Below are 26,464 nucleotides of genomic sequence, written 5' to 3'. Positions count from 1 at the left end.
TTTTTGGTTTCTGTCAAAAGTTTTTTGAAACTAGTACTACCGTGAAATAAGCCAAGTAGATTGCCTGGTAGGTAGATAGACAAACTGTCATGTATCCACTCAATAGAGTATTACTTACCAGAAAAAAGGGATGAACCATTGAAGCATCTGACAGCGTGGTTGCCTCTTAGTTACATGATATTAAGTAATTGATGACACGAAAGACTATACACTGTGTGAATTTTATATTTTTAAAAGGCAAGTCTCACTATCTTGTCCCAGGTTTGAACTTGAATTCTGTCTCAGCCTCCTGAATAGCTAGGATTACAGTGTGTGCTGCCGTATCTGGCTGATTCCATTTAGATGATATTCCAAGAAAGACAAAATGGCAGGAGCATACAGTAGGTTTGTACAGTTGACTTAAAGGGCACAGGAGGGTTTTAATGGGATGCTGGAAACATATTTTCTGTATTGGATGGTAGTTACATAGTATAAATTAGTCAGAACCCATCAAATTATAAGCTGAAAAAATGGTGAATTCTGTTATATGTAAATTAAGTCACAGTAAAACTTCAGGAGGAAATAAACTAGGTCTATATTGTCAGTGAAATGTTACCATACTCTAAACTTTAGAGTGCAAGAAGCAAAATGAAAATGATTGATATTTCCTTTTCTTCTTTAATTACAGAGACACAGTTAAGTTCCCTTGAGCCCCTTGACCTCAATAGAGAAGATGCTCCAGATAGCAGAGTGCTCCCCGTTGAAGTAAGAATGGCAGTGAGCGATAAGCAGGTGAATACTCTTCTCTGTGACTTCTCTCGGTCATTTGTCTATGCTATTCGTCTTCTGTATGATACAGCATTCACCTTGTCTTAGAAGATTTTGGTGTAATAGGGTTTTAACTTTAGGGTCATTTTCTCAGAAATTTTTATAAATTATCCATTCAGCACTGTTTAAAAATATCACCATTTCTGTTGTTTGTTTATTTTTGTTTTTTAAAACAGGGTTTCTCTACATAGCTCTGGCTGTCCTGGAACTTACTATGTAAACCAGGCTGGCGTCAAACTCATAGAGATCCACTTGCCTCTGATTCTTGAGTGCTGAGATTAAGTGTTTGTGCCACCAAGGCCGGACACTTCCCATTTCTTGAATACTTTCATTATTTCTGTTAGAGATGGGAGAAGAAAGATTTAGAATGTTTATGTGATTTGCTGTTGCATATTACTATTAATGATGGAGTAGAGCCTGAGCATAGGTTTGTGTGTAAATCTATAGAGACAGTTTCCATTACATACAGATAAGGAGCAGACATGAACAATGGTGGAATCACTGTATAACATAAGGATATTTTTCAACATTAATTTATAATTGTTATCAGAAATACAAAGGGAAGACAAATAAATGAATCTCTGTTTGCATCATTCACGGTCCCTGACCACACAGGCCTGACCATAGCCATGAAGTTGAGATTATTAGAGTGACCCAGGGTCCCATTCATCCCAGCACTGGAGAGGCAGAGGCAGATGTCTCTCTGAGTTCGAGGTTAGTCTGCTTTACAGAGTGAGTTCCAGGACTCCCAGGGCTACACAGAGAGACTGACTTTTTTTTTTTTTTTTTTTTAAGACAAAGATTCTTAGAGAGATTGAGAGAGAGAAAGAAAAAAAAATTTGTGTGTGTGTGTGCACATTCACCTGTTTGTATTCCATGTTATCTTCCTCAGTCAGTCTCCTCCTTACTTTTTGAGACAGGATCTGTCTCTCACTGAATCTGGAGCTCACTATTTTGGCTAAACTGGTGGGCCAACAGACCCCTGGGTCCTTCCCATCTCTGCTGCCCCTCCCTGCCCACCTAGTGCAGGAGTTATAGGTATGCACTACTAGCTTTTCTGTGATTACTAAGGATTCAAACTCAGGCCCTCATACTTGAGTAGAAAGTACTTTACCCGCTTAGCCATCTCTCTAGGTCCTTTACTATGTATTTTTCATGTTGGGTTTGACTAAGTAATTTTCCAGTAATTCTGTTGCTGTAAAAAGCAGTTTGATGGAGGATTGAATAAATTTTTCTATAGAAATAAAAATTTTGCTTATATTTATGTTTATGGTCCTGAACACTTTAAAAGAGACTTAAATCTCTCATTCCTTTTTATACTGTAAAGGGATATTTGGAAAGAACTTTCACAGTAGATGTTAGATCCTTTTCTTAGTCTTTGCAAGGCAGGTAACTGGTTAGAACCTTTGCTTTCATGAATCATATATAAATTTCTTGGAGCCTGGTGTGTAATAGACTGGATTTCCTAATGGTAGTGCAGAAAAAATTAGTTTCTGGCGCATATCTCCTGAAGATACACAGAGAACAGGGTATCAGTAATCTAGTTATCCTAACATACAGATAAAGCCCTACAGGCCTTTAGTTATCAACGCTGCTTTCATACCCATCCATAACCACAAAACGTACTGTTCTTCGGGCCAAAGAACATAAACCCTGTTTAGAACTTATGATGGCCATGTCCAGACTGTTGCATACCAGATGAGCCCTTTTCACTGTTACTATTTATGTCTGTATGTGCCTCTAATCTTGGAAGTTTCCATTATAAGAAGTTGAAGAGTAGCCTTGATTACTGTAATCCACCTGCCTCTGTCTCCTGAGTGCTGGGATTAAAAAAGCAATGTACTATACCTTGCCATTTGAAACAGGTTCTTTTTGTTTGTTTGCTTTCATTTTATGAGACAGGCTTTCTCTGTGTAGCCCTGGCTGTCTGGAAATCACTCTGTAGAGTAGGCTAGCCTCAAACGTAGAGATCTGCTGCCTCTGTCTCCTGAGTGCTGCATTTAAGGTGTGTGCCACCACTGCCTGGCTCCCCAAATACATTTTTAAAAACTGGGTTTCTTAAAATATTAAATTAGACAGAGTATAAAACATATAGAAGTGTACATATAGAAATAGTTTTTCTGCTTTGAAAGTTTTTTTTACTGTTCAGTGATATTAGCTTGTTAGTGGGGTAGCCAATTGGTAGTACTGACTTATGGAGAGCTTCCTTGTTATGACTACAGTCTCTTGATTTCATTTCTCACAGTAGTCAATTTTCTTTGTAAATAATGGAATAATATTTTCTCTATTGTTTTTGAGAATTTTTTAGGTGTACTATCATATATATACCATCTTCAGGTGAGTTAAGAGAAGTTGTTTCAGGCCACACTGATAGTTTAGTAAGTTTTTATGTGAATTAAGAGTCATATAGAAGCACTTGGGAGGCAGAGGCAGAGGCAGAGGCAGAGGCAGAGGCAGAGGCAGAGGCAGAGGCAGAGGCAGAGGCAGAGGCAGGTGGATCTCTGAGTTTGAAGCCAGCCTGGTCTATAGAATGAGTTTTAGGACAGCCAAGACTCAATAAAGAAACCCTGTCTTGAAAAACAAACAAACAAAATCTTCCCCTCCCCCCCAAAAAAAAGATTTTCAATTATCTGATGTAATGACATGGTATTGTCATTTATAAATATAGTAGGTGGAATTCACTTCTCTCCCGGGATGTGGCCTGAGAATCATATATTGGACATACCTACAAGGGATTATAATTCTGTGTCTTGAGTACCACTTTTGATATCTCATTGTATGGCATTTCACTTATTTATTTTATACATATGGTGTGTGTAAGTTAGAAGACAATTTGCAGGAGATAGTTTTTTTTTTTTAATTTAGGAGATAGGTTTTTCCATTCATGTAGATTCTAGGGATTGAACTCAAATCAGCAGAGTTGGTGTTAAGCATCCTTATCCTCTGAGCCATCTTGCCTGGATGGTATTTTTAAACAAAAGAAACAGCTCTTAGAGACAAATTTCTGATCAGTCGCATATCCTAATAAAGAAGAGTGCTTTGCTCAGGCTTTCCGCCTTGTAATCCCTTTCTGGTAGTTAATATTTAAATAGACCTTTTCAGTGGTATTGAGGAAAATGTCTTTATTTTTAAGATAAGAATTTTCAGAAATGTTCTGAGTTTTGTATAACATTGTTAGAAGTCATTTCAATCACAGTGAGACAATAAATAGAAAGACTCCCTTTTCTTAAATACATTAATAGTTATGGGTACATTCACTGTATTTTATAAAATGGCAGATGAGTACAAAGCAATATAGTGGTTTTTGTGAGCACTTGTGACATTCCTTTTATAGCACATTATTGTGCTTAGTGAACTTTAGAATGCCAAGTAGCTTCTCAGTAACCACTAACCTTCAGTAACTCCAGACTGCTTGCATATTTAGGGTGTATGTGCTTCCTCTCTTTGTTCAAATAGCTTTGCATGTACCTTATAGTATTTCCTGTAAGATCTTTGAACAGTAGAACCTAGGTTTGTAAGAAACTTAGTGACTAACCTTGGAATATCATGTAGAACTTTCAGATCCACTTTAATTTCCTTACTTCCTACAGAACAGTTAGTTTGGACCAGCAAAATGGCTTAGCAGGTAAAGTGCTTGCTGTATAAGCTTGATGATCTGTGTTTGGTTCCTGAAACCCAAACTAAAGGCTGGATGATGCACATGCATAATCCCAGGACTCCTATGGCAAGAAGGCGTGGGGAACAGTAGAACTGAAGCTTGAGAGCTGGCTAGTCCTGTGTCACCTGACACAAGCTTCTGTCATTTGAGAGGAGGAAACCTCAATTAAGAAAATACCTCCAGAAGGGACAGAGCTGTAGGCAGACCTATAGGGTATTTTCTTAATTAACGACTGATAGGGGAGGGCCCTGCTCATTTTGTATGGTTCCAACCGTAGGCTGTTGGTCCTGGGTTCTGTAAGAAAGCAGGCTGAACAAGTGATGAGAACAAGCCAGGAAGGAGCACCCCTCCATGGCCTCTGCATCAGCTCCTGCCTCCAGGTTCCTGTCCTGTTTGAGTTCCTGCCTTGACTGTCTTTGATGATGAACTGTAATAGGGAATTATAAGTGAAGTAACCCCTTCCCTCCCCAAGTTGCTTTTGGTCATGGTGTTTCATCACAGCAACAGACAGCTGGCCACCCTGGAATATAAAGTGTGGCAAAACAAGAGAGCCCTTGCCTCAACAAGGGAAACAGAGCTAACTCCCAAACTTCCACATGTATACACATATGGCATGGACATACACAACAAATACACCCACTTACATCCTAAATAAACAAAAGTTGGAAACTATGCAAGATGCTAGCAGCTATGGGAGCAAGAGAGAAAACGTAAATGGCTTCAGAAAAACTGATGGTCTTAACTAATTGACTTATTTAGAGCTTTAAATACTTAAGTCTTTGCTTTCAGTCTTTGGTCTTGAATCTGGTAAAAATTGATAGGTATTGTTTCTTGGAAAGTCAATGAAATGCGTCTTGTTCTTTGTGGGAAAAGACATAAACTGAAGCTGTCATTTACCATTGCTGTTTGCTATGCTCTCTAGGCTGATAACAAGGAAGATGGTAAGAAGGGACATCCTCCTGCTGCAGGCTCCTCTCGTACCCGGGTATCCTGCCCACTGTGTCACCAAGACTTTGCTCCCACAAAGATTGAGCAACATGCCATGTACTGCAATGGTCTGATGGAGCAGGAAACAGGTAACAACTCACCAGGAGAGCCTAGCTTTCTTTTGTTTTGTTTTGAGGTAAGGTTTTGCTATATAGTTTTGGCAGGCCTGGAACTCATTATGTAGACCAGACTGGCCTTGTACTTAGAAATCCTTCTGCCTCTGCATCCTTATGCTGGGGTTAAAGGTGTGAATCACCATACCCAGCTGACAGCATAACTCCTAACTTTTTTGCACAGTACTTTTATAATCCCATATAATACGGTGTAGGAGCTCTCTCCTCAAAGTTGCTATTGTTTATACCTAGTTAATTTTCTAGTACATTCGTGTTCCTTGTCCTTAGTAGGTATGTTACCCAGTACCAAGTTCCTCAGGAGAAGGAAAAGGGAAAAAGCCTTTTCTTTTAATTTTCCATTCGCTGTTTACTGTGAATAGCTGAAAAGCCAATACAATGCAGTAGACCTTTTCTTTTAGTTTTTTCTTTTCTTTTTTTTTTTTTACATGTTTAAATATTGGCATTTTTAAAGAACTTGAAGCTTAAGTTCTAGAATGGTCCATTTTTTATTTAAAATAAATTTCTTGGTGGTTTATTTCAACGGACATTCTACTTAGAAACAGCTATTAAAAATATCCATAATTTATATTTCTGTCCTATATGTATCTGCTGAGTTACACTGAAATTAATGTGCTACCTTTTTAAGATTATACAGTGTGAGATGTGGGCCAAGAAAATATTTTTGTTAATCATATCCCTTGATATAACATCTGGATTCTTTCTTTCTACCATTTTAATGTCTAGCAAGATAGTGTCAACATAGCTAGCTCTCCCTCAGCTAACATTTAAATGACATGTAAGCCTTAGGTAATTGGAAGTGTTGCAAACTTCTTCGTGCTTCTTGGTTTTATAATTTAGATGTATTTAAATTTGAAATTGTATATGTGTGGAGTATTTTATATATTAAAATTAGCAGAAAGAACCCCTCGGCTCAGCTACAGTGGTGATACATGAGTTGTTAGTCTAGCTATCCATGACCCTGAAGGTTCAGGAGTGCCCTTCCCAAAGATACCTGGAGTAGACTAGTATTCTGCTGGATATCTTTGCTTATCACCCATGTCATAACTGTCAGAGATCCTAGGGCAGGTAAAATGGCCAGTGGGTACCAAAGCTGATAATGTTGGGGATATTTTTATGCATTGTGTATTCAAATACTGGTTTCTGTACCTAGAGATCTGGTTGCAGTCTGGACTTTGGTATTGCCATTATTATGAAGCATCTCCTGACTCAGTATTCTGTAAACATTGTTCTCCATCACTTTCTTATTGGTTAAATAAAGAGCTGAATAGCCAATAGCTGTGCAGGAGAGGAAAAAGCAGGACTTCTGAGCCCAGAGAGGGAGATGGAGGGGAGGAAAGAGACAGAGAGACATGGTGAAGAAGGATCTAGCTGCCAGGGTGAGACTCAGATGGCAGGGAACAGGCCACATGGCTGGGAAGTAGGGCAGGCCAGCATAGTCAGATTATACAGGATAACCTCAGATACCTCAGACTCTGCTTAGCTGTTGTACTGAAAGCTTATAATTAGTCTCCATGTCATTATTCAGAGCAAGGACAGGCATAGGAAGCAGTACTCTTACGTGGTAACTTATTTCTTGATCCCTGAATCCCACGTATGTAGGGGCTGGAAGAGGGCATTGAGTATCCTCTTCTCCACCTGTTCCTCCACCTTTGGGCAGGTTCTCTCTTTGAACATGGGACTCCCATTCTCTCAGCTAGACTAGACTTTAGCAAACCCTCTGATCCTCCTCCTCACTCTGATCAGAGGTGAGCATGTGTGTTACCCGCATGTGTGGGATGGCCAGCTTGTTACATGTGTACTATGTACATGATTGTACTATGTTCATGATTGTGCACTGAACACTTTTAATCACCAAGCCATCTCCAGGCCCTGGAACACTTAAAGATGTTGTTGGCAAGCCTTTTACGTAGGTTACTAGAGAAGTTTTAAAACATGGTTTCTGCTACCAAGGGGTTTGTGGTCTTACTGGGAAAGTAAATTTTACTCAGGAAAGTAATTACAGTTGGTTAGAGTAAATGTCCCTGCAACAAAGATTGCAGTGAGAGAAAGGAGGTCAGTGACAAGATCATGTCCTGAGACACTGGGGTCTTACTCTGGATCAGGAAAGCTGCCATTTTAGGCCTTGTAGATTTTGGAGCAGGGAATTCTCACTGGACCCATCCCATAGTCTGCTTACTCCTATTGTCTTGGGAACCATTTGGGGATCTAGGTAGGCTGGAGAAGTTAGGAATTATGTGAAACACTTGAGTGTGTGTGGCCTTTACTTGGTTCTCAACAAATCTGATCTCTCAGTCTCTGCCAGCTTTCCTGTGTGTCCACAGCTTCCTTGTTAGAGGCATAAATTAGTGATGTTTCTTGTTCCTCTCAATGTAATTTCTAAATCTTGAATAGCAGGCTTCTCATACCAAAGAGGGAAAGTTTCCCATCTCGAGAATGGGAATAAGCCACAAAACGGAGCCTGGAGACCATTTATCTAATTCCTGAGGAGTAGAGTAAGAGAGTTCTTACTTCTCAGTTAAATACCCAGGTTTCTCCCTCCCTTCTGTGTCTCCCTGAAGCTGATCCCAGACGTGCTTGGTTTGGCTGTGTAACAGGAATAGTAATTAGTGTCATTTACATGGAATGTCTGCCATTTATGCCTAGTTACCGTGCAGACAATAACAATTATGCATGTCATTAAAGATGTGTCTGATTAGCTTTGCTGTAAGTTTTATTTGATTACAATACTACATTGTGGTTAAGCTAGCTTGTGTGCTCAGTTTATTCAGTAACATATCTGATCAGAACTATAAAAAATAGAATGTTCTTTAAAAGGATTGATTGTAGGGGCTAAGATCCACTACATTGTTCTAGACTAGGACAAGACCAAACTGCCTTTGTTATTTATTTTCTGGAAAACATATTGGAGATCATTTTATGTAAACACGTAGGTAAAACAAAGCTCCTTATTTACTCAGTGAGTATGTATTAATACCTACTGTATATCAGATACATTGAGTTAATATAGAAGTTACTACTCTTGTGGAGAGTACATGCTGGTGGTAGAAAGTAAACCACAGAACAAGTAAGGAAGTTACATGCCAAGTGGTAATACATTTTTTTACAGCTTATTTTGTGTGGGTGTGCATGTGCATGTGCGTGCATACGTATAAAGGCCGTAGGTCAACCTCAGCTATTATTCCTTGGGAGCCATCCACTTCGATTTTTGAAACAAGGTTTCTTACTAGGACCTGGGGCTTGATAGTTAAGACTAGCCTGTCTAGCCAGTGAACTCCAGGAATCCTCCAGTCTCTACCTAGTGCTAGGATTACAAGCATACACCATCATGCTTGGGTGGTACGTAACTGCCTAAACTGTTTCTCTACCCTGGTGATAAGTATTTTAGGAAAAAAACTACAAAGCACAAGAAAGGAATAGAGAGTAACAGTGTAACAATTTAAAATAGTTGTCAGAAAGGTCCCGTTTCAGATAGTGACATTTGGGGCTGGAGAGGTAGCTCAGCAGTTAGGAGCACTTGCTGCGCTTGCAGAGGGCCTGTGTTTGATTCCCAGCACCCACATGATGGCTCATAAATATAACTCCAGGTCCAGGGGTTTCAACACTGTCTTTGACCTCTGAAGTCATATGTGTATGTTCAGGCAAACACTCATTCACATAAAATAAAAATGATAATAAAAAAGAAGGTGGCATTTGAGTAGAGACCTAAAGGAAATGAGAGAATTTTAAGGTGAGAAAGTGTTCTAGTTAGGGTTCTCTAGAGTAACAGAACTTACAGAATGAAAATCCCTCTCTCCTTCTCTTCCTCTCTCCCTCTCTTCCCCTCCTCCTCTCCCTCTCTCTTTCTCCCTCCCCCCTTCCTCTCTCCCTCCCCCCTCTTTATGTGTCTCTCTCTCTCTCTCTCTCTCTCTCTCTCTCTCTCTCTCTCTCTCTCTCTCTCTCTCACACACACACACACACACACACACACACACACACACACGGAATAAACTGAACACACAAGCTGTGAATGTAAAGTCTAAGAATCCAGTAGTTGTTCAGTCCACAAGACTGGATGTCCCAGCTGGTCTTCAGTATATGCTGGAATCCTGAAGAAGTAGGCTCTAATGCCATTGAAGTAATAGATGTACTAGCAAGAGGAGGGCAAGAAAGCAAAGAGTGTATACTTCCTTCTATGCCCTTAAATAGAGTTGCAGGAGAAGGTATGGCCCAGATTAAAGGTGTGTCTTCCTGCCTTAAGATCTGGATCAAAGTCATATGTCTTCCTACTTCAAAGACCCAGACTAGAAGTGGATTCACCCACTTCAAACTAAGTTAAAAATCAGGTGTGCTTTCCATTTCTGGATTGTAGTCCATTTCAGATGTAGTTAAATTGACAGCTAAGAGTAGCCATCACAGGAAGAGAATTTGTTACCATGCTAGCTAGTTTTATGTCAGCTTGACAAAAGCTATAGTAATTTGGGAAGAGGGAACTTTAGTTGAAAAAAAAAATGTCACCACCAGATTGGCCATCGAGCAAGTTAGTGATACATTTTCTTGATTGATGGTTGATGTGGGAGGGCCCAGCTTACTGTGGACAGTACCACTCCTCAGCTGGTGATGCTATAAGAAAGCAGCCTGAGTAAGCCATGAAGAGTAATCCAGTAAGCTGCACTCTTCTGTGGCCTCTGTATCAGCTCCTGCCTCCAGGTTCCTGCCCTGACTTCCTTCAGTGTACGGAACTATAAGTTGAAATAAACCCTTTCCTCCTCAAGTTGCATTAGGTCTTATCACAGCAACAGAAGCCCTGACTAGGACAGTTAGGGATAGAGAGGGGGGAAACGTAGCTTCAAAACCCTCGTATGTCAACAGGGTTAAATACAGCTGGAGTAGAGCAAATGAGAGAGATAAACAAGAGACAGACTGGGAAGGGGCAGGTAGATCACAGAGCTCTAGGCTCTAAAGGGACTGTGACTTTTCCTTTTGAGCGTAATCACTGGAAAGACTTGAGCAAAGAATGGATGTTTAAGCAGAGCATGACAATTTTAAGAAAAGTGTCACTCAGGTTGCTGCTGGATAATGGATTATTAGAATGGGGACCAGGGTAGAGCTAGGAGAGTCGAGTTAGCATTTTGTTTTGGGCAGTATGATAGAGTGGACGAAATGTAGGCTTTGGAGCTAGCCATATCGAAATTCAGATTTTATCAATAATATTTGCTAGTTGAGTAATATTTTCTTCTTTCAAAAGCAGGCTCCTTATCTATAAAATTAGTCCAACAGAAGGGTCATGAGAATCTGAGGCACTCTGTAATGTATGTGGGTAGATATATAAAACATTATGCCAAAACATTAAACATAATTCATTTAATAAATTATGAACTACTTCCTATCTATGTAGTATTTCTAGGGTCTGTGTTTTTAATGAGTAGATAAGCTGTCAGTTGGGTACAAGTAAGGACATCAAGGCCTAAGAGTCAAAATGGTAAAACTAAGTTAAATCAGGAGTAGTGGCCCATGCCTTCAATCCTAGCACTTGGGAGGCAGAGGCAGGTGGATGGATCTCTGTGAGTTCAAGGCCAGCCTGGTCTACACAGAGAGTTCCAGGGTAACCAGGGCTGGGTAGAGACCCTCTGTCTCAGAAACAAAACAAACAAAAATAAGTTAGTAAGAGATACATAGTAGCTGGAGAGATAGCTCAGAGGTTAAAGCACACTGACTGCTCTTCCAGAGGTCCTGAGTTCAATTCCCAGCAACCACATGGTGGCTCACAACCATCTGTAGTGAGATCTGTTGCCCTCTTCTGGCCTGCAGACATATATGCAGACAGAACAAATAAACATCTAAAAAAAAAAAAAAGAGAGCTACATAGTAGTAAGGTTTACAAAGCTACATGCTTTAACTGTGTTTACTTTTGGGCCTAGGTAGATGGTTATAGTACAGAGTCATACATGATATATTTCTCAAGTTAGACAAATTTGGGCCTTTCCTGTCTTATATGCTTGTTTGTGGCTGATCTGAATGTAATTTGTGAAGCTCTCCGGTGATCTTTCTTGTATTAGCATGGCGTTTGTAGTACTCAGGATTCTTAGATTAGCTATATTGCTGTTAGTACCTATGTTAAAGTGGTAACAGTTGTGAAGATGGGATAGGTTTAATAGGAAAAAATGTGGATTTAGAAGACAGGGTGGCATGGGGAGATACACAAATTAGAAATAAGCGCTAGTCTCATGGAAATGATGGTTTAGCTGGATAGGTGAGAAGTGTGCGTACATAGTTGTGATTCCATGCTACAGCTACTCAGGGAGCTGCACAGAGAGGGGCCTGTGTTGTTTCAGAGGAAGACGTTATTGGAACTGTAAAAGAAAGGGGTGCTAATGTAAGATAACGTAAATCACTTAGATACAAACTTGTAAGGCATGTACAGAATAGAGCAGCAATTAACATGGTACTGTGGGCAGTGTGGAAGTGGGCAGCAGACAGACGACACATGTAACCTGAGCTCATAGATTCAGAATGAGAGGTGTTTTTTTTTTGAAAGTTATTTGTTTATTTCTGTTTCATATATTGTACTCTGTAGGTACAAATTAAAAATACATTTTAGCTGAGTGTGGAGGCTGAGGCAGGAAGACTGCAGGTTTGAAGTCTGGGTGGCATTGTACCTGTGCCAATCCTCCTGTCTCAGCTTCCTGAGTGCTAGAATTATAGGCTTATGCCACTCGATAGTTTAAAGTTGGTGATGGATGTAGTGTGTGGAATGATGTCCAGGTGTGGTAGTGTATACCTGTAATACTGCTGCTGGGAAGTAGAGGTAATCCTTGACTACACAGAGAAACTGCTGTTGGGCTTCAGGAGAAAATATGTGTATATAATGTATATATAATGAAAAACACATTGTTGTCTGCCTGCAGCCGTATCCACTTAGAATCTCCAGTATCTTTGTTCTTCTCATCTTGTTTTTAGCGCTGACCCATGTTACCCTACTCACTGTGCTTTGATGTTGAAGAGCCAGTGTTGTGGGACTTTTCTTTTCTTGGAGAGGTGTAACCCCAGATAGGACACCAACAACAGACCAAAGAAATGATCCCACTCAAGTCTACTTTGGCGAAGAGTGAGCTTTGAGGCATACTTACTAGGTGCATGGGTGACTCTTAGGCAGGTGTATCACGGAACATTCCACCTCCAAGTGGATGAGCACTCACAGAACCTTTATCCCTGGAGCTCTCTAGCCAACCTGTCAGCAGTTTCACCTTGGTTACTGTTTTATCAAACCTCTGGGAGGGCCTTATAAGTCCTATACATTTCTGAGTCTTTCAGGAGTGATACTGTAAAGCTCATACTGAATTAAGGTATGCAGCACACCTGTCTGGTTGTCTTCTTATGATTTTATGATTAAGTGGTGCTTGGCAGTGGTGGTGCACGCCTTTAATCCCAGCACTCAGGAGGCAGAGGCAGGCAGATCTCTGTGAGTTGGAGGCCAGCCTGATCTACTGATATAGTTCTAGGATAGCCAAGGCTACACAGAGAAACCCTGTCTTGGAAAAAAAAAAAAGCAAACAAACAAAATCTAATTGTTCTGGACGTTCAAATCCAAGTATATGAAATTGTATGTTTTCAAGGTGTAAACTTTTTAGGGTGATAGTATTGGTAAGAATATTTTTTTTTAAAAAAAGATTTATTTTGTATATGTGGGTACACTGTAGCTGTCTTCAGACACACCAGAAGAGGGGATCGGATCCCTGTGGTTGCTGGGATTTGAACTTAGGACCTCTGGAAAAGCAGTCAGTGCTGTTAATGTCTGAGCCATCTCTCCAGCCCAAGAATATTTTTATATGAATACTTTTGTGTCTTTATGAGGAAAGACATTGAGCAAACTAGGCACAGAGGTAACTATAGCAGCATTGTATGTTAGAGTCAAGAGATGAACTTTCAAATGCACCTCTTAAGAGAGAAACTGGGAATGTAAGCAGTGGTAGAGGATTTGCTTTGCATTCATGAGGCTCTGAGTTGCATCCCCACCACCATGAGGAAACAAACAACAGGCAAGCTCGTCTCTAACCCTGAACTCACTGCAGCCTGAGCAGGGATGGGGTTCCTTAGCACTGTAGTACTGGCTTTGGAGTCTCTCTAACTTTAAATCATGTTCCAAATGAGTAATTTACAAACTTGAGACTGCTAAGCTTTTAATATGTGCTCATTGTTAAAATGGACCCAGTGATGTCTGGTTTGGGGTTTGTGAGGACTTACATTTAGGAACGATCAACATAATTATGCGAGTGTTTGAGTTAGAGGTTATCAGTGAAATAAAAGTGTCTGCTTACTAAAGACAATCTTCCTCACTGTGCTTGAACTTCACAGTGAGAGAAGGCAGCCTTGACACAAATCTCTGGCTGCGTTAGATGCATGACAGTCATCTTAGAGATCCCTTCTGGGTGATGTAGAAGACCTTTATATGCGTTTTACCAGGTTATATGTGGTTTTTTTCAGATTTAATCTATTTAATCCTATATGTGAGTAGTATGTGTGCATGTTTGAGTGGGGCAGGGAGGCATGAGCATACGACCACACACGTGGAGATGAGTGGAGCTAGTGGACACCCGTGCTCTCCATCCACAGGATGGGTCCTTCCCAGATCAGAAACTCAGATCAAAGGCAGGCCCCTTTGTCCACTGAGAGAGCCCTTTCTTTGCCATTCTTTTTACTAGGGGGTGGGGAGGAGTATGTTGTTTTTCCTTTCTTTATATATGTATTTGTGTGTGTGTGTGTGTGTGTGTGTACACATGTTTTTACTCCGTTTTCCTCTCTCTCTCTCTCTCTCTCTCTCTCTCTCTCTCTCTCTCTCTCTCTCTCTAGATTTATTTATTATGTATACAGCAGTCTCCTGCATGTGTGCCTGAAGATCAGAAGAGGGCATTAGATCTCATTAAAAATAGTTATGAGCCACCATGTGGTTGCTGGGAATTGAACTCAGGACCTCTGGAAAAGCAGCCAGTGCTCTTAATCACTGAGCCATCTCTCCAGCCCTGTTTTTCATTTCTTGTTCCTCTCTCTCTCTCTCTCTCTTTCTCTCTCTCTCTCTCTCTCCCTCCCTCCCTCCCTCCCTCCCTCCCTCCCTCCCTCAGCAGTTAAGAGTATGGACTGCTCTTCCAGAGGTCCTGAGTTCATTTCCCAGCAACCACATGGTGGCTCACAACCATCTATAATGGGGATCTGATGCCCTCTTCTGGTATGTTGGAAGACAACAACGGTGTACTCACATACATGAAATAAATTTAAAAAAACTTAAAAAAAAATCTTACCAAATTCTTTAAAAAAAAAAAAAAAGGTAAGGAAGGCGTACTTTGAAGAGAAACGTTTACTTTTTGTTTGCCAAAGACTAGAAAACACTTGAATAAATTACCTACAAGATCATTAAGAGGGATTATGATTTTATAAGCAGATATATTTTGATGTGAGACAAATATTTCTCTCACCTGTACTGAGCCCAGTAGAAGCAGAGGTGGTCCTAGTGTAGTGGAGGAGACCGGCTCTGCTTACTGTTCTAGTCTTCCTCACAGAGTGGAACACTGAAGATTTCGTAAGGATTGGGGCTTATGATAGCTCACCTGTAGCTATCATTACTGCATTCATACAGTACTTCATTGGATATGTGTTGTACTAGACAGAATTTTGGTAGAGGATGTATATGTTCCTTGATTGACTGATATGTAGGTAGAACATAGAAACCTTCCTTGGATTGAGCTAGATTTTTGTATCTCATGGATTGGTGACAAAGAGGGAGCGTCTTGTGGCCGGCAGTTTTGGTCACTCATATTATCTTCAATATTAGAAAGGTTGTGGTTTCCCAGTTAGTGGACTTCTTCCCCACAGATCAGGTTTAAACTGTTTCTTCTTAATGAATTTTTTCTTTTATATCCTGAGTCTATTGCCAGCTAACTTTTTTTCTTTTAAATGGGGGAAGTATTGACTCGGAGACGAAGAGAGGCCAAGAAGAAAGGTGACGTTAAGACAGCTGTACAGCCGGCCCTGGACACCAACAGGTAAGTGGGTACACTTCATTCACCTTATCTGACACACCAGTACCTGGACCAAGTGATGCCACTAGTTCTTGTCCCCTGTATTTCTCTGCCCATACTACCATCATTGTTTGAAAGCCTGAATTCTTTCTCTTATTGATAATTTCATTGCACACCACTCATCCTTTTCAGTATGTTAAAAATGAGCCTGCTTCTGCATTGTTCTTAGGTTTCTGTTTTCTTTGAATTTATAAATTGGTGTTTGGTGCTTTGGGGAAGCAGTGGACATTTTGCAATGTCATAATATAGAAGTTGAGTTGCGGGAGGTTGAGCAATATGGAAGACTTCCTTGGGATGTGGGTTACAGCTTGACTGAGAGCGCATTCTGAGGAAGAGGGCAGGTGTAGATATTGCCTCCTGAAAGTAGAGCCATTTCCAACAGCACATTAGAATAGTAAGTTGTTAGGCAGAAATTTTTGTTTTCAGGTTTTTTCTTCATTAAAACTTTATTTTCATTAAAATATAATTAAATTATAATTACACAATTTCTCCCTCTCCTCCCTCCTCCTAGTCCCTCCCATCCCTCCTTTATCACTCCTTCTCAAGATTATGTCTTTGATTATTATAGTTATGTGCGCGCGCGCGTGCACACACACACACACACACACACACACACACACACCTACCTGCTGAGTATGTTTACTTGTATGTATGATTTCTGGGCTGACCACTAGTATTGGATAACCATTTAGTGGCTTATCCCTGGGAGAGGCTAATTCTTAGTGGTCATTTCTTCTTTGTCTAGGGTTGTAGGGCCCTGGGAGATTTCCCCCTTTCCATGTAAACATGTCTGTTGGTAGTATCATGTTATTGTGATATCATAGGTGTAGTTTTTAGGAGACACATTCTCTCTTTTTTAAAAGATTTTGTTTATTTTATGTATGTGAGTACACTGTAGCTGTCTTCAGACACACCAGAAGATCTCATTACAGATGATTGTGAGCCACCATGTGGTTGCTGGGAATTGAACTCAGGACCTCTGGAAGAGCAGTCAGTGCTCTTAACCACTGAGCCATCTCTCCAGCCTAGGAGACACATTCTCACAGCAGACTTCTTTCCTCTATCTCTTAAAATGTGTGTTCTCCCTCTGCCATGGTACTTCCTGAGCCTTAGCTAAGTTCAGGATTTTTAGTGTAGATATACCCTTTGGGGTTAGACTCTCACAATCTGTTGTTCTCTGTATTTTGATTAGTTATGATTTTTTGTAATGATCTCCATTTTAAAATCTAATGTGTGAAAAATTTAAGCTTGTACATATTAATGGAGTTCCATATAATGTTTGACAGTGTATACATTGTGTAATGGTTAAATCAGTTTACATGTCTATTCGTCATTTCTTCATGGTTAAAAACATTAAAAACTTCTTCTACCTTGTTAAAATGTCATCACTACTATATAATAGTAAGCCGGAACTCTCTATTACTATCTTGCTGTAACTTAGTACCAACTAACAACTTCTTTTTGTTCTCCCTTCTCTGTGATCTTAGGTTAGTATAGACCTTCCTCTTGGACTGTATCCCTCACATTGCTACAATTTTCATTAATATCTCTGTGTACTTGGACTAGCTGTTAAAGTGGAGACACTTGTTTTCATTTTTTATTTATGCTCAGCATCTGATAGGATGTGCATGAACTAGCACTGACAGCACTTGTGTAATGAGCACCTGATAGCGTGCATCAGTCCTCTCCGTAGTCAGTGGCGTACTTGGTCTTCTCTCTCCTCCCTTCCGTCCCTTCAAGTACTAGGAATCGAATCTGGGACCTTGTATGTGCTAAGCAGGCAGCTAACCACCAAACGATGCCCTCAGCCTCTTTTTGTCTTCTTTATTTCTTTTTTTTCTCCAAATAAAGGTAAATTATATGTAACTAAGTCATGTAGCCAACAGTAACAAAGTCAAACTTGTCCTGAGGTTAAGTGTTCAGGTCTTCATATATTGCTGCTGCCATTCATCTTTAGGTTGGTCCAGAGGTTTTACAGCATGAATTCTAAATTGTGACTAGGTTCAGACATACTTTATTAATCAAAGTGGGAACCATTATAGTCAGTGCATTTTTTTTGCTGATGAAAAATGTTTATTTTTGTAGTATTAAACTTCATGTTTCAGGATATGAGGAGCTTTTAGAAAGTCTCTTTCTCCTCCCCAACCCCCTCCCAAATACTTAATGCATTGTGTGTGGAGGTCAGCGGACAGCTAGGAGTTGATTCTTTCTTCTACTACATAGGTTCCAGGGATTGAACTCAGGTCATCAGGGTTTGAAGTGTACCTTTCACCCATTGATCCAGCTCACTGACTCCTATGTTTCTGCATTCTGCTGATTTATAGACCATTTTCCTTCAAAAAGGTTGTTGCGATACTGAAGTGGTAGTTGATTGGTAGAAGATCAAGTAGATAAATAAAGCAGAATTTTGTAGTCTAGTTTGTTTAACTTTTGAGGTGTTAGTTGTACAGTGTGTGGTCTAGTGTCCTGATGATGAATTTAGGCAGTCTCTGTTGACCAGTGCTGGCTGCAGCATCATAGCTCTCGGTGCTTAATTTGCTGAGGACAAGTCTCAGACGTCATGGTCTCACTGAATTCAGAAGCTGCAGTGGATCAGACCAACAGCAGACCACCAAACAGTGACCATGACCTTATTTTGGTACAAGCTTGGCTTTGGGGAATTCTTTGGACCTTCTTGATGTAGCTACTGAACTGGTCATCACTAGTGGTCATGCACAATTGACTGTTTGTTGCATGTCACAGTTTTAATAAGAAATGGTTTATAGTTGTAGAGTAAGAGGAATGACAGCTCAAAACTTGAATATTTTTGGTTCAACCATGAGGCACCTAGTCATCAGACCTTATCTTCCTGCTTCAGCTTCGATGCTGCAACAGCTTGCAAGATTCATGTTGTGTTCTTTGGCAACTTCTCAAGTCAAGTAAGAATTGGCTTCAGTGAATGCTTCCTGTTCCTCATGGCCAGCCGCTAAGCTCCTTACCTTCAAATTCCTTGTCTTCTTTGCAGACTGTCTTGAAGCACTGTGGTACTACATGCTCATTATCAGTTTCTGTGGATGGGGCCCATTGCCTCAGCTGTTTTACCACTTATTTTGCCAAATAACACTCCTCAAATTTGCTTTTGTTTCACATTGTTTCTGTATTCTAAAGTAAATATAAACAGCAAATATGTCGTTAGTAAAAAAAAAAGTGAAAAATGTGCATTACAATGATGTACAGCATAACCTCATTGATTTAAGAATGTATTCCAGTATCAAATGACAAATTACAACAGTGCAGAAAACAAAATTATTTTTGTACTAATCTAATAGTAAGAATTAATAATGCTTTTTGCATTAATTGATGAATTTTGATGATATACTAATCTAACTTTCCTCATAAGGTAGAGTTTTACTTGCATTCTTGCAGGCAGTTGTAGTTTAAGATCTTAATTTCTGTTATTTTATTATCCTTCAGAGAAAATCTTCCATAGAGCTAATTTCCTGCCATAGTTACTGAGTAGTAATAGAAAAGGAAGTTTAAGATAACATGTTTCAGAAAGTTTAAGATGAACTTATCAGCTGTGAGTTCTGATATTAATTGGCTGTAAGGACCGTGGGGAGAATAATTCTTTCCTAATGGGGCTGAAGAATTAATTTAGAAATGATGTTGAAAGATACTGACTGCAGAGAAAGTAAGATAGTTACTTTCTATCTAAAGTAAGACTGTAGTTAGTAAGCATTCCTCACCAACTCCCACAGTTCTGGTTTTATTGATACATCAAGAACATACTTTTTTTCTTTCTCTAAAGGATCTTTTTTTATAAAAAGATGAAAATAACTATGTAATATGCAGAAGCTTATGACAGAGCCACATGATTTAGTAACTTCCTAGTTGATGTTTCAGGTGATAGTGTTAGGGAAGTTAACATATAGACAGACTTGACTTACTAATCAAACACACTCATCCATGGTGGTAAACTGTCATTATCGATTTCATGCTTTCAGTGCTCCCCTTTCTGTCAAAATTTTAACTTCTCTTTGAAAAAATGATTACATTTAATTTCAGAAGAGTTTGACAGACTGTTTTATGTCTGAGGAGCAATCAGCATTGTTTGAGATGGTTAGGAGAGCTGACTTCATTACATCCCACTGCTGCAACAGCAGGGTACAAGGAAACAGCCAGGGAAAACTGCTAATCACTTAGTCCTTATGATTGGCACAGGGTTAGTTTTATTGGTGATCCTACTGAGTGAGTCTGCGTTGGTTGACAAGTCTTCCCTACAGACATTTTTGAGATGTAAAAAGACAATTTGAAATATTCCAAGAGCCTGGAGGCAAAAGCAAATCTTAAACTTGCCTCTTTCCCTCCCCCTCTTCTGATCACCCAGGAAGGAGAAGTGTTATCTATGTAAGTCCCTGGTTCCACTTGGGGAGTATCACTGTCATGTAGAGGCCTGTCTCCAGCTTGCAAAGGTTGACAGAGAAGATGGGACTGAAGGGATGAGGAGACCAAGAGTGTGTGCACCTGTGGAGGGGAAACAGCAGCAGCGACTGAAGACATCAAAGGTATATATGCAGTGTTTGAGGAAAAGCTTTAGTTCTGTTCTGGCTTTCTTTTCTCCTTTCCTTCTCTTCCCTTCCCTCTTTCCTATTTGTCTTGTTTATGCTTATAGATAAAGGTTAGGTGTGTGTGTGTGTGTGTGCGCATTATATAGGAGGCCAAGGTTAGACTTGGGTGTTAGCCTTCAGGATTTATCCATCTATTTTGAGGCATAGTCTCTCACTGGACTTGGGGCTTTTGTAGATTAAGGATATTGCCTGAAACTCCTCCTCTCAGATCCAAGACTATGTAAGTTATTAATTGCTATACTTTTTGCAGTACATACAAAGTTTTCTACTCTTATAAAAATATAATGGTTTAATTATAAAAAGCATAACTTTTAATATTACCTTACCATCCAAGTACTCAAGCATATTTCAGGTGCCCAACTTAACATTTGAGACAGTCTCTCACTGAACCTGGTGTTCATTGACTAGCCAGACTAGTCAGTCAGTTAGCTCAGGGAGTCTGCCTTTATGTACTCCAACCCTCCCTCATGCTAGGCCATCCCTGCTCGGAATCATGCCAGCCTTTCACATTTCTCTTGGCATCCAAACTCAGGTCTTTGTTTTGCACAGCAGTCACTTTGCTGACATCCTAGCCCCAAATTATTTTATCTTTTTTGGTTGTATTTTGTGAGAATGTTGATTTTTAAAAATTGCTATTTGAGTCGCTGATGTGAGTTGCCTAAAAAATTAGTGGTAAATTTTGGCTTGGGATTAAGACAGAAATTTCCAGCAATTTCTGAAATGACCCTAAACATATATATGTCAGTTTGTAATATATATTTATGTGAAGCAGTGTTCTTATCACTGATGATAATAAAATCAAAGTATCAGTCAACTCTGAGAAAGATGCCCTGCTCTTTGCACTGTCAACTATTCAGGCAGAATCGAATTCTTATGGAAAAGTCGACAAGTGTGGGCTGGAGGCTTGGCTTCGAAGGTAGAATGATTGCCTGTATGAATGAAGACCTCACACCAAATAATTAATACCGAGCGTGGTGATACACACTTACACTTCTAGCACTTGGGAGGTGGAGGAGGAGGATCCGAAGTTCAGAGTTATTCTCAGCTATAAACAAGTTTCAAGGTCAGCTTGGGTTACAGGAGACCCTATCTCAAAAACCAAAACAGTGAAAACGAAATCACACCACAACATATCTATTCATTATTCTGCACATTTACTTTTATCTTTAGTAAGTGGTAACATTATATATATTTCAAAGAATTGTTTTAAGATGATTTTATTATGATTTTTTTTCATAATAAAAATAATATAAAACAATAAACATCTGATTTGTTTCATTGATTTTATATACCTATATACCCAGGGTCATGTAAAGGTTTCTCAGATGAGAAGGAGCCCTGCAGGGTAGGGTGAATGTCGGGGTCTGTTGTAGACTTCTGAAGCGTCACTGTTCGCTCGCTGTGCTGGAGCATGTCTGCAGTCCCACCATCCACCATTAATGAGGGGGGACACAAGTTGGAGGCCCTCATGGTCCACATAGGCCGTCCTAAGCCCCTCTCCACCTATATTACCTGCTCCTCAACCAGAAAAAACAGTACTATTAATGTTATTTCATATAGATGGTCATTTAACCATTATCTTATTACTAGACATTTAGGTTTTCCCCCAGTCCTTCTATATTTAAAGACCATTTAAAACAGTCTAGAGGCTGTCATAGGCAGGTTCCTGTCATCCCAGCACTCAGGAGGTGTGAGAGCTTGAGGGCCAGTCCCAGGTGCAGAGTGAGTTTCAGACCATGATCTGCGTAGTGTATCCTATCTTAAAAACAGAAGCTATGACAATAACCACAATAAAACAATAGAAACAGAACAGAAGAACAATAATTTAAAAACCAGGGGAGGGGGATTCCATTAATCTTGAACTACCAGCTATTTCCTGAAGTGTAAGTGAACATTTCAACATCTTTCGAAATATTAGATCTAATTGCTTTTCAGAAAGTGTAGGGAATCCATGTCCCCACTGCTAGGAACACATGTGAAATAACTTGTGAATCCCTTCTGTTTCTAGATTTTAGAAACTACAAGGCATGGCTTCTGGTCTGTGGGAAAATCTAAGTGCTTTCTGGGTCTTGTGATGAAAGATGAAGAAGAGCAAGTCTTGGTTTACTGATCAAGATAAAGCAGTAACAGTATATCAAGAGGTATTAGCATACTAACCACTTTACAGAGGGCAGAGACCAAACCTTTCTCCACCATGCCAGGAGGAAGTTATATCTCTATGAACCAGATGTTTTAAATTTTATTTTATGTATCTGGGTGTTTTGTTTACATGTATATCTATGTACAATCTGTGTGTCTAGTGCCACAGAGGTCAGAAGAGAGTATTGAATTCCCTAGATTGGGTTACAGAAGGTTGTGAGCTGCCACGTGGGGCCAGGGAATCAAACCTGGGTCCTCGGGAAGAGAAGCAAGGCTCTTAATCACGGGAGACTCAAGGGCTCTTGAGCCCCCGTGATGTGACCTAGAGTTGAGTTTCATAGGTGAGTACTTACTTACACCAAAGAGCTCATTGATTTATCTTTTAAAACAATTTTTTATATTTAATTTTTAAAATTTTATGTGTATGATTGTTTTGCACACATGTACGTCTCTCTGTATACTTCATGTGTACTTAGTGTCCATGGAGTTTGAAAGAGGATTATCAGATCCCCTGAAACTGGAGTTACAGACAACTGTGAGTCACAGTGTGGGTGTAGGAATTGAAACTGCGTCCTGTGGAAGAGCAGCCAGTGCTCTGCATTAAGCCACCAGTTTATTTATCTTGACATTGCTGCCTGTAGAAGTTACCTTGAAACTGAGTTGTTTGTTTTTGTTTTTAAAAAATCTCTTGAAATTTAACATAGAGCAGAAGCTATTCTCTATTTTTTTAAGATTTTCTTTTATTAATTTTAGTTATACGTACGTGTGTATGTGTTCATGTGAGTGTGTATGCACATGAATGCAGTGCCCTAGGAGGTCAGAGCCTAGAGGCGTGAGATCCCCTGGAACCACCATGTGGATGTGGATGTTGACCTCTAATCCTCTGGAAGAGCAGCATGCTCTTAACCCCTGAGCCATCCCTCTAACCCACAGGCTCTTTAATGTCATTTGTGAACTGATTTGATTTGATGCTGAAACCATTCTTGAGTTTCTTTCTTTCTATTTCTCTTTTTTCCTTCTTTCCTTCTTTCTTTCCTTTCTTATAGGGTCTCCTTGTGTAGCCTTGACTGGCCTGGAACTTCCTATGTAGTCTAGGCTGTCCTTGAACTCAGAGATCTACCTCCTTCTGCATGTTGAATACTATGGTTAAAGGTATGCACCACTACACCTGGAAAGTTATGTTCCTGATATGGTGCTTTATCCTCTTCATTACAGTTTGCTGTTTTTCTCATCTACTCTCATTTATTATAAAGCAAAAGAGTAAGCTAGTCCCAGCTGTGCCACCACATTCTTCTGGGAAATTTTTGATCTGGGCTAAGTCAGTTGTGTTTTAAATCTTTGCATGAAGTAATCCTTCTGTATGTTTTTCTCTGTCACAGGAAAAAAGGCATAGTCAAGGCCGACTCCTCAGTCTCTTGGAGCAGTCTGAGCATAGGACCACAGGTGAAGCGCCAAGACCAGTCTTCAGGGTTTCTGTCTAGGCATCTAGTGAAGACAGCAACTGTTGACCTTCAACTGATTGTTGGGGATATATGAGGGAATTTTTGGAGCCAGTCAGCCAGCCTTTGAGATCTAATCTAGGTTGTCTCTTTTCAAGGACAGATGGAGAGATACCCTGTCTTACTCTTCATGTGTTTAATGTAATGCTTTATAAAGTCTAGAGTCAGGACTGCCTGTTAATCTGGGGAGTTGTTCCAAATTGCAAAAAGTAACACATGCCAGAAAGCAGGTCTTCTAAAGGAGCAGTCATGGGAAATCAGACACGCAGACATTACTGCCTCTTCTGAATGTTTGCAAATCATGTTACCTTTAGCTCAGTGTCCCAACGTACACTCCTAAGGAATTGTAGGAAGTAATTCTGCAGTTAGAATTCTAAATTCCTCTTTGTGTGCCTTGAGTATTTAGGGAGTATCAGAGTAGATTCACGAGGAGCATGAGTAGTCGTGGCTTTAGAGATTGCAAGGCTTGTGTCTCGGAAACGCTAACATCTTCCCTGGCTTTGGATGGGTGCTTGATGCTATTCCTCCTGTTGTTTCTATTGTTAAAGTTTACCAAATGCAAATGGAACTGTAACGTTTTGCTTCTTGTCTAGTTATAGTATTTCATTACCACCAAACACGTGTGCTTTGCCTTGTGATGACTTGTGATGACAGACCCACGTCCTGCTTCTAGATCGCCAGGTGTGACTCTGTCAGGTGGCCGGTTTCTCCTGGCAGCCCTGTTGCCTGAGTCCAGATATGACATAGATTTAGTCAGAAATGATTCATTCCTAAGTGTTCCCCTGCAGCTGAGCCTGTAGGGTGCTAATGTTCACATTCTATTGGCCGAGAATTGGAGGTCTGAGCTTCTTGAATAGAGCTGATGAAAAGCACCAGACGGGAGAAGCTATGACTGCTAATGTTAGTACTTTTATTTTCTCTCCAGGTGTAGAGAAAAAACCCAAGTCTTCAGAGGCAAGACCCTTCAGGTAAGTTAAGGTATACGCTGAAGTGCAGCTGTCCAGCTCTGGCAAGTGTGACCTGATGATGGAGTCTTTGTGTACAATGATAGTCAGACTAATACAATAGAAAACACTGTGGAAGTAATGTGAGTCTTCAGTGTAATGCTCCTGCTGTATCTGGACTAGGAGTTGGTTAGATAGCTGTATTGATGTTAAAATAAGTAGAACTGTTTGTTATTTTCTCTTTTCCATTCCACCCAAACCCAAATTCTAGCAGATTTTGGGCAGTTTGGGAATTTGGATCTGACTCCACAGTCTCCCCCTGTCTCCATGGCTTTAGGTTCCATGAGTTTACTCAGTATCCTCATCTGTAAAAGCAGAATGGTAGTGCTTATATGGCTAGAGCACTACAGAAATTATGTGTACTAATGTAATTTTAAGCTCCCACTATAGTGTATAATACTATACTATATAGCACATACTTGGTGCTTAGCAGGTTAATATTGAACTTAATCCTAGTACACATGAGGCAGAGGCAGACTGACTGATCTCTGAATTCATGACCAGCTGGGTCTATATGGTGAGAACTTGTTTTTTAAACAAAGGCTGGGAGTTGGAGAGATGGCTCAGTGGTTAAGACCACTGGCTGTGCTTCTAGAGGACCCAGGCTCAATTCCCAGCAACCATAGAACACACACACACTACATATATATCACTTGAATTCACTCTCTCTATATATATACATATAGTGAATATATATCAATATATTTAATTTTTTCTTTCTGTCCAGGATGCCCTCACCAGAGGTGGAAGAGGCTGGCTGCAGCAGAGAGATGCAGAGTTCCCTCTCACTGCTCAACTTAAATGAGTCTCCTATCAAGTCTTTTGTTCCTGTTTCAGAAGCTACAAATTGCTTAGTGGACTTTAAAGACCAATTTACTTTCCGGTCACGAACCAAATCAGGCAGAGGAAGGAGGAAAAAATCTTGAATTTCTTGAGACTGGAGGTTGACCAGAATGATGATCGTTGGATTGGTCGTGTTCGTTACTTGTCTTTGGTTTGTTGTGAGAGTTCGGACCCTGTTGTTCTCACCAGCAGCACCCAGACAGCATCCTGGTTTTTATGTTTTGTAAGATCTATTCAGACAACTGTGAATAGTATTCTGTTTGAATTTGCTTATAGTTAAAATTTAAATATATTTATCTTTGTATGAAATCTTATTTCAATAGATGGAAATGTTTCTTTTTATTTCTGTTGTAAGCTTTGGGGTGGGGATATTTCAATTGGAGAGGTAGTTTTTCACCTATACACTATGTGTTCCTGAATGAATTTCCTTGCTAATCTTTGACATACTACTCACATTAGTTTAAATTACACTGCACAACTCAGAACATTGACTGAACCTGACATCACTTTGGCTGTGCCAAATGTATTTAATCCCATTACTAACTGTTATCCCTTTCATTCAATGACCTACTCACCCAGTTAAGACTTCTCACCTAGGAGCTGGGCAGAGGTGGTACACACCTTTAATCCCAGCACTCGGGAGACAAAGGCAGGCAGATTTCTGAGTTTGAGGCCAGCCTGGTCTACAGAGTGAGTTCCAGGACAGCCAGGGCTACACAGAGAAACCCTGTCTCGAA

General features: G+C 40.0%; 1 protein-coding gene across 1 annotated transcript in view; it reads left to right on the top strand.

The window, feature by feature from the left end:
- Uimc1 (ubiquitin interaction motif containing 1) overlaps window positions 1–26,047 on the top strand; it is a 53,618-nt gene extending 27,571 nt beyond the window's left edge. Inside the window, exons 8-14 of the mRNA XM_028772018.1 lie at window positions 668–771; window positions 5,388–5,541; window positions 15,521–15,599; window positions 20,002–20,179; window positions 23,761–23,824; window positions 24,806–24,848; window positions 25,612–26,047. Of these exons, the coding sequence (XP_028627851.1) occupies window positions 668–771; window positions 5,388–5,541; window positions 15,521–15,599; window positions 20,002–20,179; window positions 23,761–23,824; window positions 24,806–24,848; window positions 25,612–25,810 (821 nt within the window). The 3' untranslated portion in view covers window positions 25,811–26,047. The remainder of the gene's footprint in view (window positions 1–667; window positions 772–5,387; window positions 5,542–15,520; window positions 15,600–20,001; window positions 20,180–23,760; window positions 23,825–24,805; window positions 24,849–25,611) is intronic.
- The last annotated feature ends 417 nt before the right edge of the window (window positions 26,048–26,464 follow it).

This window comes from Grammomys surdaster, unplaced genomic scaffold (assembly GCF_004785775.1).
Source record: "Grammomys surdaster isolate TR1022 unplaced genomic scaffold, NIH_TR_1.0 211, whole genome shotgun sequence".
Classification (NCBI taxonomy): Eukaryota; Metazoa; Chordata; class Mammalia; order Rodentia; family Muridae; genus Grammomys; species Grammomys surdaster.
The sequence above is the reverse complement of the archived record's forward strand: the minus strand, read 5'-3'. Positions and strand labels throughout refer to the sequence as shown.